At 40.5% G+C, this 18,678-nt stretch overlaps 1 protein-coding gene and 1 pseudogene across 4 annotated transcripts in view; one reads left to right on the forward strand and one right to left on the reverse strand.

Moving 5' to 3' along the window:
* SPG11 (SPG11 vesicle trafficking associated, spatacsin) overlaps window positions 1-18,310 on the reverse strand; it is a 91,820-nt gene extending 73,510 nt beyond the window's left edge. For 2 of the 4 annotated variants that reach the window (XM_053596190.1, XM_053596189.1), the window contains exons 1-7: window positions 18,053-18,310; window positions 16,472-16,653; window positions 15,304-15,528; window positions 11,988-12,189; window positions 6,457-6,594; window positions 5,842-6,290; window positions 4,310-4,455 (exon numbers count right to left, since the gene is read on the reverse strand). In XM_053596190.1, coding sequence (XP_053452165.1) covers window positions 4,310-4,455; window positions 5,842-6,290; window positions 6,457-6,594; window positions 11,988-12,189; window positions 15,304-15,528; window positions 16,472-16,653; window positions 18,053-18,309 — 1,599 coding nt within the window. In that variant the 5' untranslated portion in view covers window position 18,310. Of the gene's footprint in view, window positions 1-4,309; window positions 4,456-5,841; window positions 6,291-6,456; window positions 6,595-11,987; window positions 12,190-15,303; window positions 15,529-16,471; window positions 16,654-18,052 lie in introns of those variants that run through there. The other 2 variants (XM_053596191.1, XM_053596192.1) reach the window with 2 other exon arrangements.
* The window catches only part of LOC128589234 (glutamine synthetase-like), a 159,103-nt pseudogene that overhangs the window by 41,349 nt on the left and 99,076 nt on the right, over window positions 1-18,678 (forward strand).

The following is an 18,678-nucleotide window of genomic DNA, read 5'->3' on the forward strand; positions in this document are numbered from 1 at the left end:
CAGCAACAAGGTGGGGGGTGGTACACACGGTTCTGGGAGTGCCTGGCGCCCAGTGACTTTGGCACAGAGACCCCAAGGCTCCAGCAGTCTCTGGCCAGGAGAAGGGCTCTGTGCAGAGGCAGGGAGGACTCCGGAGGGCATGCAGAGGCCCAGCAGGCACAGGGCACGGGTCAGGGGTCGTGGCGCAGTTCTCTTACCGAGGTCCGGGCAGGCGCCAATCACAGTTGCGGCACAGTCTTACAGAGGTCTGGGCAGTGCAGCTCTTATGGGCGCTGATCACGGTCGTGGCACAGCTCTTATAGAGGTCAGGGTGGGTGCTGATCGTGGTCGCAGTTCAGCTCTTACAGAGGTCCGGGTGGTGCCAAGATTAAATATCTTAAAGATGGGCTGGGCGAGCTATAATCCTAGTAGCTAGCTGTAATCCTAGTACTCTGGGAAGCTGAGGCAGGGAGGCTGAAATGGGAAGACTGCTTGAGCTCAGAAATTCAAGACCAGCCTAAGTAAGAGCACAACTCTGTCTCTAGTAAAAATAGAAAAATTAGCTGGGCATTGTGGCAGGACCCTATAGTCCCAGCTACTCCAGAAGGTGAGGCAGGAGGATCACTAGAGCTCAGGAGTTTTAGGTTGCTATAAGCTGTGATGACACCATGGTACTCTAACCTGGGTACAGAGTGATACCCTATCTCAAAAAAAAAAAAAAAAAAAAAAAAAAAAAGATCTTGAAGATGTCATTCCCTGACTCAGTGCCCATAGCACAGTGGTTATGGTGCCAGCCACAAACACCCAAGGCTGGTGGGTTCAAACCGGCCTGGGCCAGCTAAAGCAACAATGATAACTACAACATAAACAAACAGCTGGGTGTTGTGGCAGGCACCTATAGTCCCAGCTACTTGGGAAGTTGAGGCAAGAAAATCGCTTAAGCCCAAGAGTTGGAGGTTGCTGTGAGCTGTGATGCCACTGCACTCTACCAAGGACAACATAGTGAGACTCTGTCTCAAAAAAAAAAAAAAAGATGGCATTCCAAGTTTAATGTAATTCTAACCAAAATCCTAACAATTTTTCATTAAATTCGACAAGCTGATCCTATAATACCAGGATTAAAAGAAAGACAATAGGTACCCTGAAGAACAAGGCTAAGGGAATCTGTCCTTATTTAAATTCTGTGTAATTAAGACAGGGTGGAAGTGGCCTAACGATAGACAAAAACCTATAGAACAGAATAGAGAGCTCAGAAACAAACTCATGCGTAAACAGAAACCTGATACACAACACACAAGATATCTTAGATGAGTGGTAAAAGGAAGGACTTTTCAAAAAATGATGCTGAGACCAATGGTTCTCAATACAGGAAAAGAAATAAATAACTCATACCGTGTATAAATAAATATAAGTTCCAAATGGATAAAGGACACAAATATGAAAATTACAATTTAAAAACTTTTAGGAAAAAATATAAAAACATCTTTATGACCTCAGAAGTCACAAATACCATTAATCATAAAGAGAAAGACTGATTAATTAAACTATATTAAAATTAATAACTATGTTAAAGACCCTATGAAAGAGCAAAAAGATAGGCAACAGATTAGAATATATCTACTACACACACAGCAGAGGACTGGTATCTAGAATGTATGAAACATCACAAAGCAATAGGAAAAAGATAACTCCCTCCTCACCTAAATAGACAAAAAGCTTGGTCACTTTTCCAAAGAAATCCAAATATCATACACACACATACACACAAAGATGCTCAACCTTAATCATCAGGGAAATGCAAAGTTTACTTGTTTACCCACCATACCATCAGATTGGGAAAAAATTTTTAATCTGAACATGTCAGTGTTGGCAAGGAAACGCAACAGTGAGAACCCACATATGTTGTTGGTGAGAGCATAAACTGATACAACAATTTTAGAAAACTAGAGCATCATTATCTAGTAAAACCTAAAATGTGCATGCCCTATGACCCAGCAAACCTACTATCACCCTAGAGAAACTCTTGCACCATGTACCACAGTAGGTATATAAGAAACATTACAGCAATACTGCTTAATACTGCAAATTCAAAAAAAGTGGAAAGAACTTAAAGTTGGATAAAGATATATTTATGTAGTTGGGATGAAACTGAATGAACTGTGGTTATACAGGTGAACAGGGATGAATCACATAAAAATCATGCTGAAGGGGGGAACAAAGCAAGTTTCCAAAGAATATACATAATGATTCCATTTTATACAAAATTCAACAATAGCAAAAACGAAATAACATTATTCCAGGGTACATTTTTATAGACTCAAACAAGGAAAATCATGGGAATGGTTAAAAATTTCAGAATGGTGGTTAACTCTGAGGCTGGACAAAGTAGGAGAACAGGATCAGGGAAGGGCACACATTTAAAACATTCGTGATATTCTATTTCTTGCCTGGCTGTGGATTTAAAGAATATTTGTTTTATTTTGCAGTTGTTTTTTTTTTTTTTTTTGGCTGGGGCTGGGTTTGAACTCATGACCTCCAGTATATGGGACTGGCACCCTACTCCTCTGAGCCACAGGCACTGCCCCAAATATTTGTTTTATTATTACTGTTATTGTTACCTGCTTAAAATATACAATATTCATTCATTTTTATTTTTTATTTATTTATTTTTTTTATTTTGTAGAGACAGAGTCTCACTTTATGGCCCTCAGTAGAGTGCCATGGCCTCACACAGCTCACAGCAACCTCCAACTCCTGGGCTTAAGCGATTCTCTTGCCTCAGCCTCCCGAGCAGCTGGGACTACAGGCGCCCGCCACAACGCCCGGCTATTTTTTTTGGTTGCAGTTTGGCCGGGGCCGGGCTTGAACCCGCCACCCTCGGTATATGGGGCTGGCGCCCTACCGACTGAGCCACAGGCGCCACCCTCATTCATTTTTATGTGGGGAGAGAATAAGTCCAAAACAATGTTCACACAATATGTAAGACTATAGGCATGCATCCTGTACATATAAAAGGAAAGGTTCTGGAGTCATAATGCTTGAGTTATAAAGCTGGCACTACCGCTTTATGCTCATGTACAGTGGAATTAGATTTCCTAATCTCTCTGTGCTTCAGTTCCCTAATTTATAAAATGGGCATAATAACAGTGTTTCTCTATATGGTAAGATTAATGACAAAACCTGCTTATCATTAATATATATGAAAAAAAACAATTATAAGGTAATAACCTCCAAATAGTAAACATGATTATTTTGGATAGATTTCCTTTTTTTTTTTTTTTTTGCAGTTTTTGACCGGGGCCGGATTTGAACCCGCCACCTCCAGTATATGGGGCCAGCGCCCTATCCACTGAGCTACAGGCACTGCCCTGTTCTTTTGGATAGATTTATATCACCTGGAAGTAATAAGTTCTTCATCAAATGGTGCTAGAACAATTGAACATCCATATGCCAAAGAATGAAGTTGGATCCCTTCCTCATACCATATATAAAAATTAACTGACAACTCACTGTAAACCTAAGTGTAAGAGCTAAAACCATGAAACTCGTGAGTAAATCTCTGTGACCTGAGATTAAAGCAATGGTTTCTTAGCTACAACATGAAAAGCACAAATGACAAAAATAAGCAGACTTCGTGAGAATTAACAACTTTGGGGTTTCAAAGGACATCAACAAGAAGGTGAAAAGACAACCCAAAGAACGGGAAAAAATATGTGTAAATCATCTATCTCAGAAAGTCTAGCATCTGGACCTGACTTTGCTTCTACCTTCTGTCTTTATTAGTATGACTCAGAGTCACTCACCCTATGAGTCTGTTTCTTCATCTGTAAAATTAAAAGAATAAAAACTATCCAATTTATCTCATATAGTTGTTTTAGGACAAAATTAGATACTGCATATAAAAGAGTTTCGTGAACTACAAAATACTATATAAATTCAGGTTATGTCTTCTCTAAAGCTAGATAAGAAAAATAGTGAGCATAGGCAGGAATAAAAGATCATTCCTGTTCAAGTTTTCCCCAGCTGTTTCCACTTCACTTGGTCTCATTAGCTTACTGTTGCCTATATTTCCTGTATCTTTTCCAGGAATATTTAATTATTATTTAATTATTTAAATAATTTAAATATTTATTACAATCTTGTACCTTTCAAAGCCAAAAAGGGTAAAGTGCTAAGCAGAATTAAGGAAATAGCTAGATATGAGCAAAAAGATGGATAAAGACTGTAATTCTTTTTGCTGCAGGGTTAAATCAATTCTCCCAAATCTTCAAACAAGAGTATATGATAGAAAATAATCCAGTAAAATTTCACAGACATTTAATTCTGTTACCTCTAGTGCATGTATGGGAATTGAACACCTCCCCCAACCATTGAGGTGACAGAGAGAGTCCACAGTACTGGCACTTCCATGGATCATTAGCCTGTTTAAAAACTCCTCTTGAGTCAAACCAAACAAAATCAGAGCGAGCCCATTTTCTATAGGAAAAAATAAAAGTTAGCTTTCATAAATTATTAGAACTTACACTTAGGGATTACAACACATGAATTAATTTCTAACTATCCAAAGTCTTAGTATTATAGTTACAAATATATTTATTGAACACCACGTACTATTATGACTTTAACTCATCCTGGTTTTAAAGAAGAGTTTTTTTTTTTAATTTTTGTTTTTAAATTTTATTTATTTATTTATTTATTTTGGAGACGGAGTGTCACTTTGTTGCCTTTGGTAAAGTGCCATGGCGTTATAGCCTCATAGCAACCTCAAACTCCTGGGCTCAAGTGATCCTCTTGTCTCAGCCTCCCAAGTATGGGACTAAAAGAGCCTGCCACGGTGCCTGCCTATTCTTAGAGACAGGGTCTCACTCTGGCTCAGGCTGGTCTCGAACTCCTGAGCTCAGGGGATCCACCGGCCTTGGCCTCCCAGACGTACTAGGATTATAGGTGTGAGCCACTGTACCCGTCCTAAGAATTTTGTTTTTGAAACACTGGCCACACTGACTACAAGGCAAATTCAAATCAGAACAATGCATCTTATGAAACAGCACTAAAACAAACATGTCTACTTAATATTATATTGCACAATCAATATCTAAGAACTTTTAATTATTTATAAAGATGTCAGATTTTTTGTTTACTAAAAACAATTTATAGCATATTCCTGACACACAGAAGTACATGATTACAAAATTTGGGTACTGAAGAAGAAATATATGGTTAGTTCAATCACAGCATTCAATACCTTTGTAGATTATGGAATAAATTCTGACTAAATGACAGGTGATATATGCCTCACGCCTACAGGGCCAAGCAGGTGATGAGAGAAGCGCAAGAAAAACCTAACCAGAAATAAAATGGCCCATCTATGAAAATAATGGAAACTCCCCCAACCCATAAGCTACTATGCATGAATGCAGGCTTATGTTGTATGAGCTTATCTTTTTTCGGTAACAGCTAGAAATTCAGATTTTTTGCGAAATCCTCTAATTATGCATGTTTATAATAAATAAAATCTATTTTAAAAGCCTAGTGCAAGCAAACAAAATAAATATTCAGCTCATACATGGCCCAGGAGCAGCCTGTAACCTCTAGCTTGCACAGAATGAAGTCAAATGAAGACTCTCTGGGTTAAAAATCAAACTTCCATTCTCTTAGTATCTTAGTATTTAGCCCAGCAGAAATGACCTTAATTAAAAATCTAATTTATGAGACACTGTTTCTAAGATTAACACCAAATTTCCTTCATGCACAATTATCACCTAAACATGAGAATAGGCACAGTCAGTCACTAAGGCAGCAGAAGTAACATAAGAAAGCACACCTCTCAGCAATGGATTTCAACCCGACATAAGATATTCTCACCTGTCAAAACAAGGCACAGTTGCTGGTCTGCACTACTGTCCACAGGAATACACTTTTTGCCAAGAGAAAAACACTGCATGCCCTGGGTCTCCAAATCCCAGAGGACAATGGTACAGCCTGTCCTTTCCATTGTCAAAGTAAACAGTACTGTGAATCCTGTCACAGACATACATTTAAACTCAATGGGTTCCTCTTGTTCATTGATGTGCATTATTTCCCATGATCTTCTTGGATCACTGGTCTTGGCATGATCTTTTTGTTGAAAATTATATTCCCTATGCATTACGTCCTGGGGAATGAAAACCCAGTTTGGCACACTAATACTGTAGTTACCAGATTCAGGGGACTCCAAATGCAAAATATCCTGGAACCATGGAGCACAACAGGACGCCTCCAGTTTGGAGCTCTTTATTGTTTCATTTAATGATGACAGCTGTGCTTTCCAAGACCTGGAAGGTAGGGTAGCACTTAACATCTCTTATGCTGAAAGGCATTATGTAAAACACTAAACCACACCCTCCCCCCCCAGATCCACCTAGTAAAGATCTTTAGTACAAAGGTATGTCACCATGATAAAAAATAGCAATAAAATAAATCAAAAGGAAGTTTCTGTACCTATCAACCTGGAAGGAAAACTTGGTCAGTTTCATGTTGTAGTCAGAGTTAACAGGATCATCTTCATCTATTCCCTTAGGTCCTTGAATTGAAAGGTCTTCTAGCATTCTTTTAAACAGTAAGTGTCCTGGGTATTGTCTACATTTAAAAATAATGATAGCAATAGTAAAAAATGATGATTAAACCCAAATTAGTGTTACTATTGCTCCCAATAAAAATAAAGGGTTACAGTGAAGGAACAGCATAGACAACAAATTCCCCTGAATGGAACTCCTCGTTATATTCCTTGTTAATACCACAGAAACAAAGTCAATCTCAAGAATTTATATAAAGGGGGTTAGTTTTATATAATAAATAAGAACACTTTACTATTATATTGCAGATGTGCTAAACACTTCACATGTTCTTATTTAAGCCTCTCAACAACCCTCTGAGGTACACATACACCCATTTTACAGATATGGAGATTGAGACTCAGAGAATATTTGAAGTAGGTCATTGTGACCATAAAGCCCAGATTTTTAATCACTCATCATATTGCCACCACAAAGTCAGACTTAGGCTGAGACCAGAGGTATGCATACGAACTAGAAGGCAAAGTATGTGTGTGGGCACAAGTGAGAAAGAATATGCAAGAGGACTGCTGTGTTTGAGAAACAAAGATGGCCAGGGTGGCTAAAGGACAGTGAATGAGATGTAAGGTAGAATGAGATAAGACTAGAAAGAGAGTTAGGCCTATGGGGTAAAGAAATAATAAATGCCTGAGATGATGGATACCCTAGTCACCTTAATTTGATTAATACGCACTGTATGCCTGTATCAAAACATCACATGTACCCTATTATGTACCCATAATAATTAAAAACAAAAAGAGAATTTTTAACTTTTGATTAAAGTCACTAAGGCATGGTGGCTCATGCCTGTAATCCCAGCATTTTGGGAGGGCAAGCTAAGAGGGTTGCTAGAACCCTAGAGTTCAAGACCAGCCTGGGCAACATTGTGAGACCCTGTTTCTACGAAATTAAAAAAAAAATTAGCAGGGTGAGATGAGTATGCCTGTAGTCTCCTCTACTTGGGAGGCTGAGGCAGGAGTCACTTAAGCCCAGGAGTTTAAGGTTACAGTGAGCTAGGGCCATGCCACTGCACTCTAGACTGGATGACAGATCTTGAGGGGCAAAAAGGAATCTAAGGAAAGATTTTGAGCAGAAAAGCAATATGATCACATCCAGAAAAGCAGCTAAGGGAAGAAGAAGAAGCATTTAATCCCTTTCAAGTAAATTATTAAATATTAATTCTTTAACAATTTGAAGGTAATATGTTAACACAACAAGCATCAAGACAATAATGACCCCCAGTGGGTCCCTGAAACTCAAGATAGTACTGAACCTTATATATACAATTCATCCTTCAGCAACACATTTGTGAACATTGCAGCTCCCTCTATAAGTGAATTATTTCAATAAATATATTGGAAAAAAAATTTGAGATCTGTAATAATTTGTGAAAACTCAGATAGACTTTGTAACTTAAAAATATCAAAATATAGCCGGGCGTTGTGGCGGGCGCCTGTAGTCCCAGCTACTCGGGAGGCTGAGGCAGAAGAATCGCCTAAGCCCAGGAGTTGGAGGTTGCTGTGAGCTGTGTGAGGCCACGGCACTCCACCGAGGGCCATAAAGTGAGACTCTGTCTCTACAAAAAAAATTAAAAAAAAAAAAAATATATCAAAATAAATTGACCAGGCGTGGTGGCTTGGGCCTGTAATCTTAACACTCCGGGAGGCCAAGGCAGATGGATTGCTTGAACTCAGGAGTTTGACAGCAGCCTGAGCCAGAGCAAGACCCTGTTTCTAAAAATAGCCTGTAGTAGGCACTTGTAGTCCTAGCTACTTGGGAGGCTGAGGCAAGAGACTCACTTGAGCCAAAGAGTTTGAGGTTGCTGTGAGCTATGATGCCATAGCACTCCACCAAGGGTAACAAAATGAGACTCTGTCTCAAAAAGAAAAAAAAAATCAAAATTTAAGAAAAAGTATGGCATTAATGCATAAAATATATGTAGATACTTGTCTATTTAGCATTTACCAGTATAAAAATATGCATAAATCTATTATAAAAAAGTTAGTCAAAACTTACATACACAAACACAGACCATATATGGCACCATTCACAGTCAAGAGAAATGTAAACAAATGTAAAGATGCAGTATTAAATCATAACTGCATGATTTAACTCTAGCACATATTGTATGTACTGCTGTAATAATCTCTCATAGGCAACCTCCTGTTGTTGCTGTGAGAGCAAGTGTTTCAAGTGGTTGCTTAAATTGCTGTGTGACATTAATCATCTTCAAGTGAGAAGTTCCTCTCGCCAGTAAATTGCATATTACAGTAAAAAAGGAACTCTCACATTTCTCAAGTATTTTTCATCATGTTTAGTACCATACTGTAAACCTTGAATAATACCACAGGACTCACCACTAAAGATGCTGGAAGAGCTCCCAAAAAGCAGACAAAAGTCACGACATTACAAGAAAACAGTTGAACTGCTGGATATATACCATGGATTAAGATTTGCAGATGCAACTGTCTGCCATTTCAGACAGATGACTGATTTATCTTATAAGCATATGATAAACTTATAGTGTCAATAAAAATACAGTACAGTACTGTAAATGTGTTTTCTCTTCCTTATTATTTTTTTTAGAGACAGAGTCTCCCTTTCTCGCCCTTGATGGACTGCCGTGGTGTCACAGCTCACAGCAACCTCCAACTCCTGAGCTTAAGTGATTCTCTTGCCTCAGCCTCCCAAGTAGCTGGGACTACAAGCACCTGCCACAGTGCTCGGCTATTTTTTTGTTGCAGTTTGGCCGAGTTCGAACCCGCCACCCTTGGTATATGGGGCCAGCGCCCCATCCACTGAGCCATAGGTGCCACCCATGATTTTCTTAATATTTTATTTTCTCTAATTTACTTCACTGTAAAAACAGAGTATGTGTTAATTAACTATTTATGTTATTGTAAGGGTGCCAGTCAATAGTAGGCTATTAGTAGTTGTTCTAGGGGAGTCGAATTATATGCAGATTTTTGATTATGCAGGGGGTTGGTGCCCCTAGCCCTCTACTAGTTCAAGGGTCAACTGTGCTATGTTTCTTCTTATGCACATGTACCTATGTAAAGTTTAATTTAAAAATATGGCACAGTACAAGATTAACAACAATAATAATAAAACAATAAACTGTAATGAAAGTCATGAGTCATGCAAATGCAATCTCTCTCTATAAATACCTTAGTGTATATAGTATTTTTGGATTGCAGTTGACTGTGAGAAACTGAAACCGTGGAAAGTGAAACCACTAGTAAGGAAGAACTAGTGTATAGAAAAGAGAGGAACTAAAGAAAATTTCTTGAGGAGGGAAGGAATGAGATCTAGAACGCACACAGAGGGATAGGCCTTCATAGAAAGAGGGGAACTGAGAAATCAGGAGAGCTCCCATTACATGGGTTCTACTTTCTTTACAAAGTGGAAGGCAGTCATCTAAGAAGAATTAGGAATAAAGAAATGAATGGAGGTTTGAAGAAAAAAGAGAAGATTTAAAAACATTGTTACAAAGAATAGACTCACAAAAAATTACTAAAAAATGCCCAGGTAATATTGAAAGGCCAACTGAAGGTGGTGAATGTGAAACAGTAGTATCAATTTTCCTTCGTATTTTCTCTTAAGTGTTCAGTTGCTTGCAGGTAGGCACTGAGAAGGCAGAAAAAAGGTTTCATTCAGGGGTTGGGCGCTGTAGCTCACGCCTGGAATTCTAGCACTCTGGAAGGCCGAGGTCGGTGGATTGCTTGAGCTCAGGAGTTCAAGACCAACCTAAGCAAGAGGAAGACCCCCATCTCTACTAAAAATAGAAAAACCAGCCAGGCATTGTGGCAGGTGCCTATAGTCCCAGCTATTCCTGAGGCTGAGACAAGAGGATCGCTTAAGCCCAGGGGTTGTGGTGAGCTATGATGATGCCACTGTACTCTACCTGGGATCATTGGACTTTGTCTCAATCAATAAAATCAAAGACATCAAGTAACCTTCCTGCTTGATCTCTCACAGTGCTAGGATTACAGGGATACACTCCCCCCCTACCCAAAAAAAAAAAAAACTTCCATAAAATTGGAAGCTACTAGCATATCTAAATAAAAAATTAACACAAATAAGGACTCAGTTATTACTAATATATTTAGACAGCCACAAGTTTCCCCCAAGGCAAATCCTGAGCTGAAGAAAGCTAGCTGACTACATCTTGTCAAGGTTCTTTAAGAGAAGAGTAATCCCTGCCCCTCCTATAATCCTAGCACTCTGAGAGGCCAAGGAGGGAGGATCACCTGAGGTCAGGAGTTCAAGACTAGCCTGAGCAAAGAGATTCCATTTTTACTAAAAATAGAAAAAAATTAGCCAGGTGTGGTGGAGTGCACCTGTAATCTCGGTTACTCAGGAGGCTGAGGCAGGAGGATTGTTTGAGCCAAGGAGTTTGAGGTTACTGTAAGCTAGGCTGATGCCACTATACTCTAGCCTGGCTGACAGAGCTCTGTTCAAAACAAAAAACAAAAAGAAGAAAGTGATCCCCAAGGGAAGCAGGACCACAAGCTACAAAAGCAGCAATTCTAACGCAGGGTAAATACCATTTCTCTTCTTTTTTTTTTTTTTTTGAGACAGAGCCTCAAACTGTTGCCCTGGGTAGAGTGCCGTGGCATCACTGCTTGCAACCTCCAACTCCTGGGCTTAAGTGATTCTCTTGCCTCAGCCTCCCAAGTAGCTGGGACTACAGGTGCCCACCACAACGCCAGCTACTTTTTGGTTGTAGTTGTCATTGTTGTTTGGCAGACCCAGGCTGGATTCGAACCCACCACCTCTGGTGTATGTGGCTGGCACCTTAGCCACTTGAGCTACAGGCACTGGGCCCATTTTTCTTCCATTCTAATGTGGAGCAGGAAGTAAGTGAATTTAAGGGCAATCCTGACTGCCTTATTTATATGACATAACATATATAACACATTATATAAAGCAAAATCAAAACCTTGGTATATATGCAGAAATATACTGGTGGCCAGTGGCACTTTGCATCTATTATTATACAGTAACTATCTCCCTAAGTAATAGCTAAAACATGATCTACATAAGTAGAAAAGAAACACCGGTTAGATTTTTTTTTTAAAAGCACACTTTTTACTTCTTATGGCTCTAATTATTTACATCAAATTAGAAACTGCAGGGGCGGCGCCTGTGGCTCAGTCGGTGGGGCGCTGGCCCCATATACTGAGGGTGGCGGGTTCAAACCCGGTCCCGGCCAAATTGCAACCAAAAAATAGCCAGGCGTTGTGGCAGGCGCCTGTGGTCCCAGCTGCTCGGGAGGCTGAGGCAAGAGAATCGCTTAAGCCCAGGAATTGGAGGTTGCTGTGAGCTGTGTGAGGCCACGGCACTCTACCGAGGGCCATAAAGTGAGACTCTGTCTCTAAAAAAAAAAAAAATTAGAAACTGCAATAATCTACATACCTGAAATACAAATCTAAGTTAAGAGCAATTGCAGAGTTGGAGGAGCTAACAATCACCATGACATCTAGGTCTTGAGACACTTTTAATGAAGTAAAGGAAGAAATCTTGGCTGGTTCCTGCTGCTGCTCATTACATATGTCTTCCTGGTGAAGTACTAAATCCACATGAGCTACATGTGTACCATCCACGACGTCAAAAATGTCTTTGAGGTAGAGTTAAAGAAAGTAATCAGTTTTATAAGTATGCCTCCCCATCTAAAACATAAGATAGGATAAAGCTATAGACACCATTCTCCAACCTTGCAGGTGTAACTGGAAATTGCAGCACCCCCATCAGAATAACCAGATACCTGTGAAATTGGTGGCACAATAAATAACCCGATACAGAGTTTTTTTTAACAATATTTGCTGAACATCCATCCTTATGCCAGGCCCTAACACACTGCTATTTCCCAATAGTGCTGTCCAAGAGATTAGATGAACCTAATTTTAATATATTTCACATACTGATACTATATATCTGAAATATTATCAATTCAACATGTAATGAATATAAAAAATTGAGATATTCTTTTTCTCATATAAGTACTCAAAATCTGGTATTTTACACTTACAGCATATCTCAATCTGGATACTAAATTTTCATTGGAATTACCTGATCTGTATTTAGACTTCATAAAATTTACAATTGAATGATAGAACTAAGTTGTTCCAAACATACTTAAAAGTTCTTCAATAACTGAGTCATGTATAAGCTTTTAAATCTACAGTAACTAAAGAAAATTCAGAATTCAGTTCCCACCTGGGCAGACTGGCTCATGCCTGTAATCCCAGCACTCTTGAGAGGCTGAGGCAGGAGAATCACTTGAGGTCAAGATCAGCCTAAGCAAAGCAAGACCCATCTCTACTAAAAGTAGAAAAACTAAGTGAGGTGGTGGTATGCACCTGTAGTCCCAGCTACTTTCTTTTTTTTTTTTTTTTTTTTTTTTTGAGACAGAGTCTTACTATGTTGTCCTCGGTAGAGCACCATGGCATCACAGCAACCTCAAACTCTTGGGCTTAAGCGATTCTCTTGCCTTAGCCTCCCAAGTAGGTGGGTCTACAGGCACCTGCCACAACGCCCGGCTATTTTTTGGTTGTAGTTGTCATTGTTTGGCAGGCCCAGGCTGGATTCGAACCTGCCAGCTCCAGTGTATGTGGCTGGCATCCTAGCCGCTGAGCTACAGGTGCTGAGCTGTCCCAACTACTCTCTCTCTTTTTTTTTTTTCTTGAGACAGAGCCTCAAGCTGTCACCCTGGGTAGAGTGCCGTAGCATCACAGCTCACAGCAAGTGATTCTCTGGGCTCAAGTGATTCTCTTGCCTCAGCTCCTGGGCTCAAGTGATTCTCTTGCCTCAGCCTCCCAAGTAGCTGGGACTACAAGCGCCCGCCACAACACCCGGCAATTTTTTTTTTTTTTTTTGGTTGCAGCCATCATTGTTGTTTGGCAGGTCCGGGCTGGATTCGAACCTGCCAGCTCAGGTGTATGTGGCTGGCACCTCAGCCGCTTGAGCCATAGGCGCTGAGCCTTGTCCCAACTACTCTTGAGGCTGAGATAGAAGGATTGCTTGAGCCCAGGAGTTTGAGGTTGCTATGAGCTAGTCTGAGGCCATAGCACTCTAGCCCAGATGACAGAGTGAGACTCTGTCTTACGAAAAAAAAATTCAGTACCCAAATCACGCTAGGTAATTTCAAGTGTTCAATATCCATATATGCCTAATGTGTGCTGTGTTGGAAAGCATAGTTCTTTAACCTGGCAACAAAAATTAAGTTAAGTACTTACAATATTTTTGCAAAAATGTTACACCTAAAATAACCATTCTTTTATTATAATCCATAAATAAAAGTCCCCAAATCATAAGGGGTCATTTTTCTTTCTTTTTTTAATTAATTTTTTTTTTTTTGTAGAGACAGAGGCTCACTGTACCGCCCTCTGTAGAATGATGTGGCGTCACACGGCTCACAGCAACCTTTAACTCCTGGGCTTACGCAATTCTCTTGCCTCAGCCTCCCAAGCAGCTGGGACTACAGGCGCCCGCCACAATGCCCGGCTATTTTTTTGTTGCAGTTTGGCCGGGGCTGGGTTTGAACCCGCCACCCTCAGCATATGGGGCTGGTGCCCTACTCACTGAGCCACAGCCACCCCATTTTTCAAATCTTCAAAATAATTTGCTAACGATATACAGCTCTGCTAGAGACAAAGGACCAACAATATTTTCCAAAAGCAAATTAACAATGGTTAAGCAAACTATCTGTTAATATCATGAAATCATCATTAGAGATAAGAGGTGGATTATGTTCACATCTAAAAAATTACATCATATGCAGTTGTTTCAGTCCTTCCTGAACAAGCACATAGCAGGTATTCAAGAAGTATATTCCGGCCAGGTGTGGGACTCACACCTATAAGCCTAGAACTCTGGGAGGCTGAGGCAGAAGGATTCCTTGAGCTTAGAGGAGTTCCAGACTGGTCTAACAAAGAGAAAGACTCAGTCTCTATTAAAAATAGAAAAATTAGGCTGGGTGAGGTGGCTCACACCTATAATCGTAGTACTCTGGAAGGCTGAGGCAGGTGGATTGCCTGAGCTCACAAGTTCGAGACCAGCCTGACCAGCCTGACCAGCAAGACCCCGTCTCTAAAAATAGCTAGGCATTGTGGCTAGTGCCCACAGTCTCAGCTACTCAGGAGGATGAGGCAAGAGAATCACTTGAGCCCATGTGTTTGAGGTTGTTGTGAGCTATAACACCTAGGCACTCTATCAAGGGCGACAAAATGAGACTCTGTCTCAAAAAAAAAAAAAAAAATGAAAAATTAGCCAGGTGTTATGGCGCATGTCTGTAGTTCCAGGTAGTTGGGGGGCTGAGGCAGAAAGATTGCTTGAGCTCAGGAATTTGAAGTTGCTGTGAACTAGGCTGATGTCATGGCTCTCCAGCCTGTGCAACAGTGTGAAACTCTGTCTCAAAAAAAAAAAAAAAAAATATTTTGAATAAATTGGTAATGCAGAGCATACACAGTTTTAAATGAACACAAATATGTATGGGTAATATGATTACAATTATGAAAGATATATGTATGTACTAGAAAATATTAAAATAGAACGTAAAGTAATATAGTTGAGTGTTTTAAGTTTATGCAGATCTTTTTCCTTGCAAAATTTTACAGGAAAACTAACCACTCTTTCTACATCCCAGCCCCCAAAACTAAAGCCTGAAAATGCTCCTCTTTCTAAGTATTCTCCTCCTCTACATTATAATAAACATCTTTACTGCCAAGGATACAGATCCAGCCTAAGCAACTCAAAACAAAAAGAATTCCTCTGCAGAGCTGTGCATCAACAATCATGTCCACTGACTGTGCAGGCAAGGGTAGTATGAAACAGTTGAGTAGTCTAATTTCCGCATCTCTTTCAGGAAAAATAATGTGTAGGACAACACATTTGTTGATGAACAATAAGGACGTGTTATTGTGAAATGACAGAATTCTCAAAGACAATAAGGAAATACCTACAAAACAAAAGGATATTATTTCAAATACACTGTTCACAATATCACAACTGATAAATTTGATTTTATAAACATAACAAAAAAGAAATTGCACTTAGTCCAACTCTAGGCAGTTACTGTTCAGACCTACCTTAGCAACTACCTAAGCAAGGGGTCACTGGAAGGTAAGAAGATGAATAAAACTGGCCTACTCTGGTTCCTTCTGTTTATGACCTAAGTCTGATAGCATACCAAAAGGAAGATTCAAGAAAGCCAGTTTACTCAGGAGACCCCACAAGAACAATCAGTTTCTTCTTCTTCTTCTTTTTTTTTTTTTAAGAAAAAGAAGGAGCCTTATCACCAAGGGTAGAGGGTATGTTACTGCCTGAGTGCTTTGCTTTCTGCTCTCTAACAGAACAGGATAGGACATAGTCAACAGCTCTGAAACTATGATCAGTACCATCCAACAGAAAAATAATGTGAGTCACACATGTAATTTCTTTTTTTTAATTTTTTTTTTTTTTTTGCAGTTTTTTTGGCTGGGGCTGGGTTTGAACCCACCACCTCTGGCATATGGGATCAGCGCCCTATCCCTTTGAGCCACAGGCGCCACCCCACACACATGTAATTTTAAGTTCTCTAGTACCCACTGAAAAGAAACACGTGAAATTAATTTTAATATATTATTTAGCTTATTATATCTGAAGTATCATTTCAACATATAATTTAAAAGTGAAAATATTTCACATGTTTAGTAATACGTCTTCAAAATCTAGTATGTATTTGACGTTTACACCTTAATTTATGTTAACCACATTTCAAGTGTTCAATAGCTCCATGTGACTACTGACTACTAGACAATGCAGATCTTCTCTGATTTCAACTCTAGGAAGCAATTTCCTATAATAAATAGAATTATATGTCAATATCACAGATTTTTAAAAGATCACCTTTAGGTACTTACTGATGTCCTGATCTTCAATGAGCTTTTGCAATGTCTTCCCACTATAGCTATATAAAATGGTTGCATCACATTGTCCATCTTTCAAATTAAACTCGTAGATGAACAGTTCATAGTTTTCACCAAGAGCAAGTAATCTGGGCTTGTCAGTTGGTGTGCTGTTATGAGACTCCTCCCATATAAACCTAAGAAAAAAGTTTAGATTATATTCTAGATCAACAACGATATTTGCCCACAATGGTGGGGTGTGTCACTCAGGACACAGTGAGAACAGTTCAGCTGACCTGATAGCATTAATTCTACACTCCCATTTAAGAGAAAGTAAACTGCTCTAGAACCCTATCCTTCTGTCCCTTCACATTAGCACAAGAATATAGCAGTGAGTGATAAAAAGGGGGATCAGAGCAAGAAATGATAGCTTTTATTCCATCATCTTTAAAAAAAATTTTTTTTGGAGAGATGAGGGTCTATGTTGCAGGTTGGTCTCCAACTCCAGGGCTCCAGTGATCCTCCCCCTTGGCCTCCCAAAGTGCTGGGATTACTGTACCAGGCTCTATTCCTTCATTTTAAATCCTGACTGGTATGTTTAATGGACCATCATGATCAAAGCACAACATATTAACAATCATATATATTATGAGTGAGGTGATGCTCACTCAGGCTTAACAAAATAGACTTCTGCTAACTTAAACATTTTCAAAACCTTTATAAAAGAAATCGATTACTTGATTTACAGACTTTGAAGACTCAGATGGTATATTTTAGAACATATCTGTTCAATAGAACTGTTTGTAATGATGGAAGTGTTCTGAATTAACACTGTCATCCCACCTAGAGATTCCAAGGTAAAACACCCTTTGGCTACTCAATGTCTTAAAGAGGAGATTGTTTCTAAAATATTTTCTATTTTTGCTGTGGGCCATGATGAAGATACCCCCGGCAAGAGAATGAGATCTTGTCTCAAAAAATTGTTTTCTATTATTCAAAAGAACCCAACTACTCAGAGGGCCCTCCCAAACTTTATGATGTCTTAGACGGAGAGTTACAGAAGGGCGAAGTAACCCATTATTGTAATTACGTTTGTCTTCCCAAATCATAGGTATTTCACTTTTAAGAAATGCGTCTTTCTCAAGTTTTTAGGCACTGCTCCTAGGTAGCAGCAGTAGGCACCTGATGAGTTATTTGTTGAATGAGTAAGTTAACGGACAACTGGACTCTATCCCTGAAGAAAGCCTGTATGCGAAGGAAAATGTTATTCGTTTCAAGGACAAGAGAAAGGTATGAGATGACGCAAAGTTTAGAAGTCAGCTGCGGATCATCTCTGACTCAATGGAAAGAAAATGGGCATGATTCGCTGCAGGTGGCAGAGAAGCAAGACGCCGTCTCCGCCCACCCAAAAGGGAAGCAAGGGTGTGGGAATGCAACAAGGCAAGTGTTCAGCCTCAGGCAGGGGAAATGGTTCTGACAGGGAACCGGGCTCGACTCAAACTTTTCCCGCAGCTGTCACCCCTCTCCAGACACCTACATTGCTGGAGGAACCTCCAAACTCCCCACCACATTACCGCGCTTTCCCTCAGCACTTACTGCTGGAAGGGGCCCTCGAGGCAGCAGCCACCGCCGCCTCGGCCCCCAGGCGTCAAGGAAATCACTCGGAGGCAGCCCTCAGCCGTCAGGCTCCCCAGAGCCTCCTGCTGTCTGTGCAGCTGCGCCCGGGATCCCAGCTTCCCCGTCGCCTCGGCGGGAACCGACACCAAAAGCATGGGTAGAACCCGCTCCATGGCCGCGGGGCAGCTACTACAGCCAGCCGAAGCAGCACTCCCAGCCCCCTCCTCTGCAGCCATCCCGGCCGGACCGTTCCTTCCGGTCACCTGAGCCGAGCCTCCCGGAACCTGTCCGTTGTGGGCATGCGCAATGGGCAGCGCCGCGCTCTCTGCCTTGTGACTCTCAGGAGCTGCTCGGCTGGCCCTGCCCTTTCGGTACCATGCCAGGGGGGGGCGGTACCAACCGCTCCAGCAAAGCTTCAGCACTCTTCCCCCGTGGCACCTTCTATGTAGTCTGGGACGGAGAAAGCTGTGGCACTTTCCTTTAGCCTCCTTAGCCTAGCTGCCTCCTGTTCCCTTGGAACATGGTCCTTATCTCTCTTATTTTGCTGGTTGTTTACAGGCTCTGAAAGGGTACAATTTCCCTAGTAGCATGGACTGCGGCTTACC

This window comes from Nycticebus coucang, chromosome 6 (assembly GCF_027406575.1).
Source record: "Nycticebus coucang isolate mNycCou1 chromosome 6, mNycCou1.pri, whole genome shotgun sequence".
Lineage (NCBI taxonomy): Eukaryota > Metazoa > Chordata > Mammalia > Primates > Lorisidae > Nycticebus > Nycticebus coucang.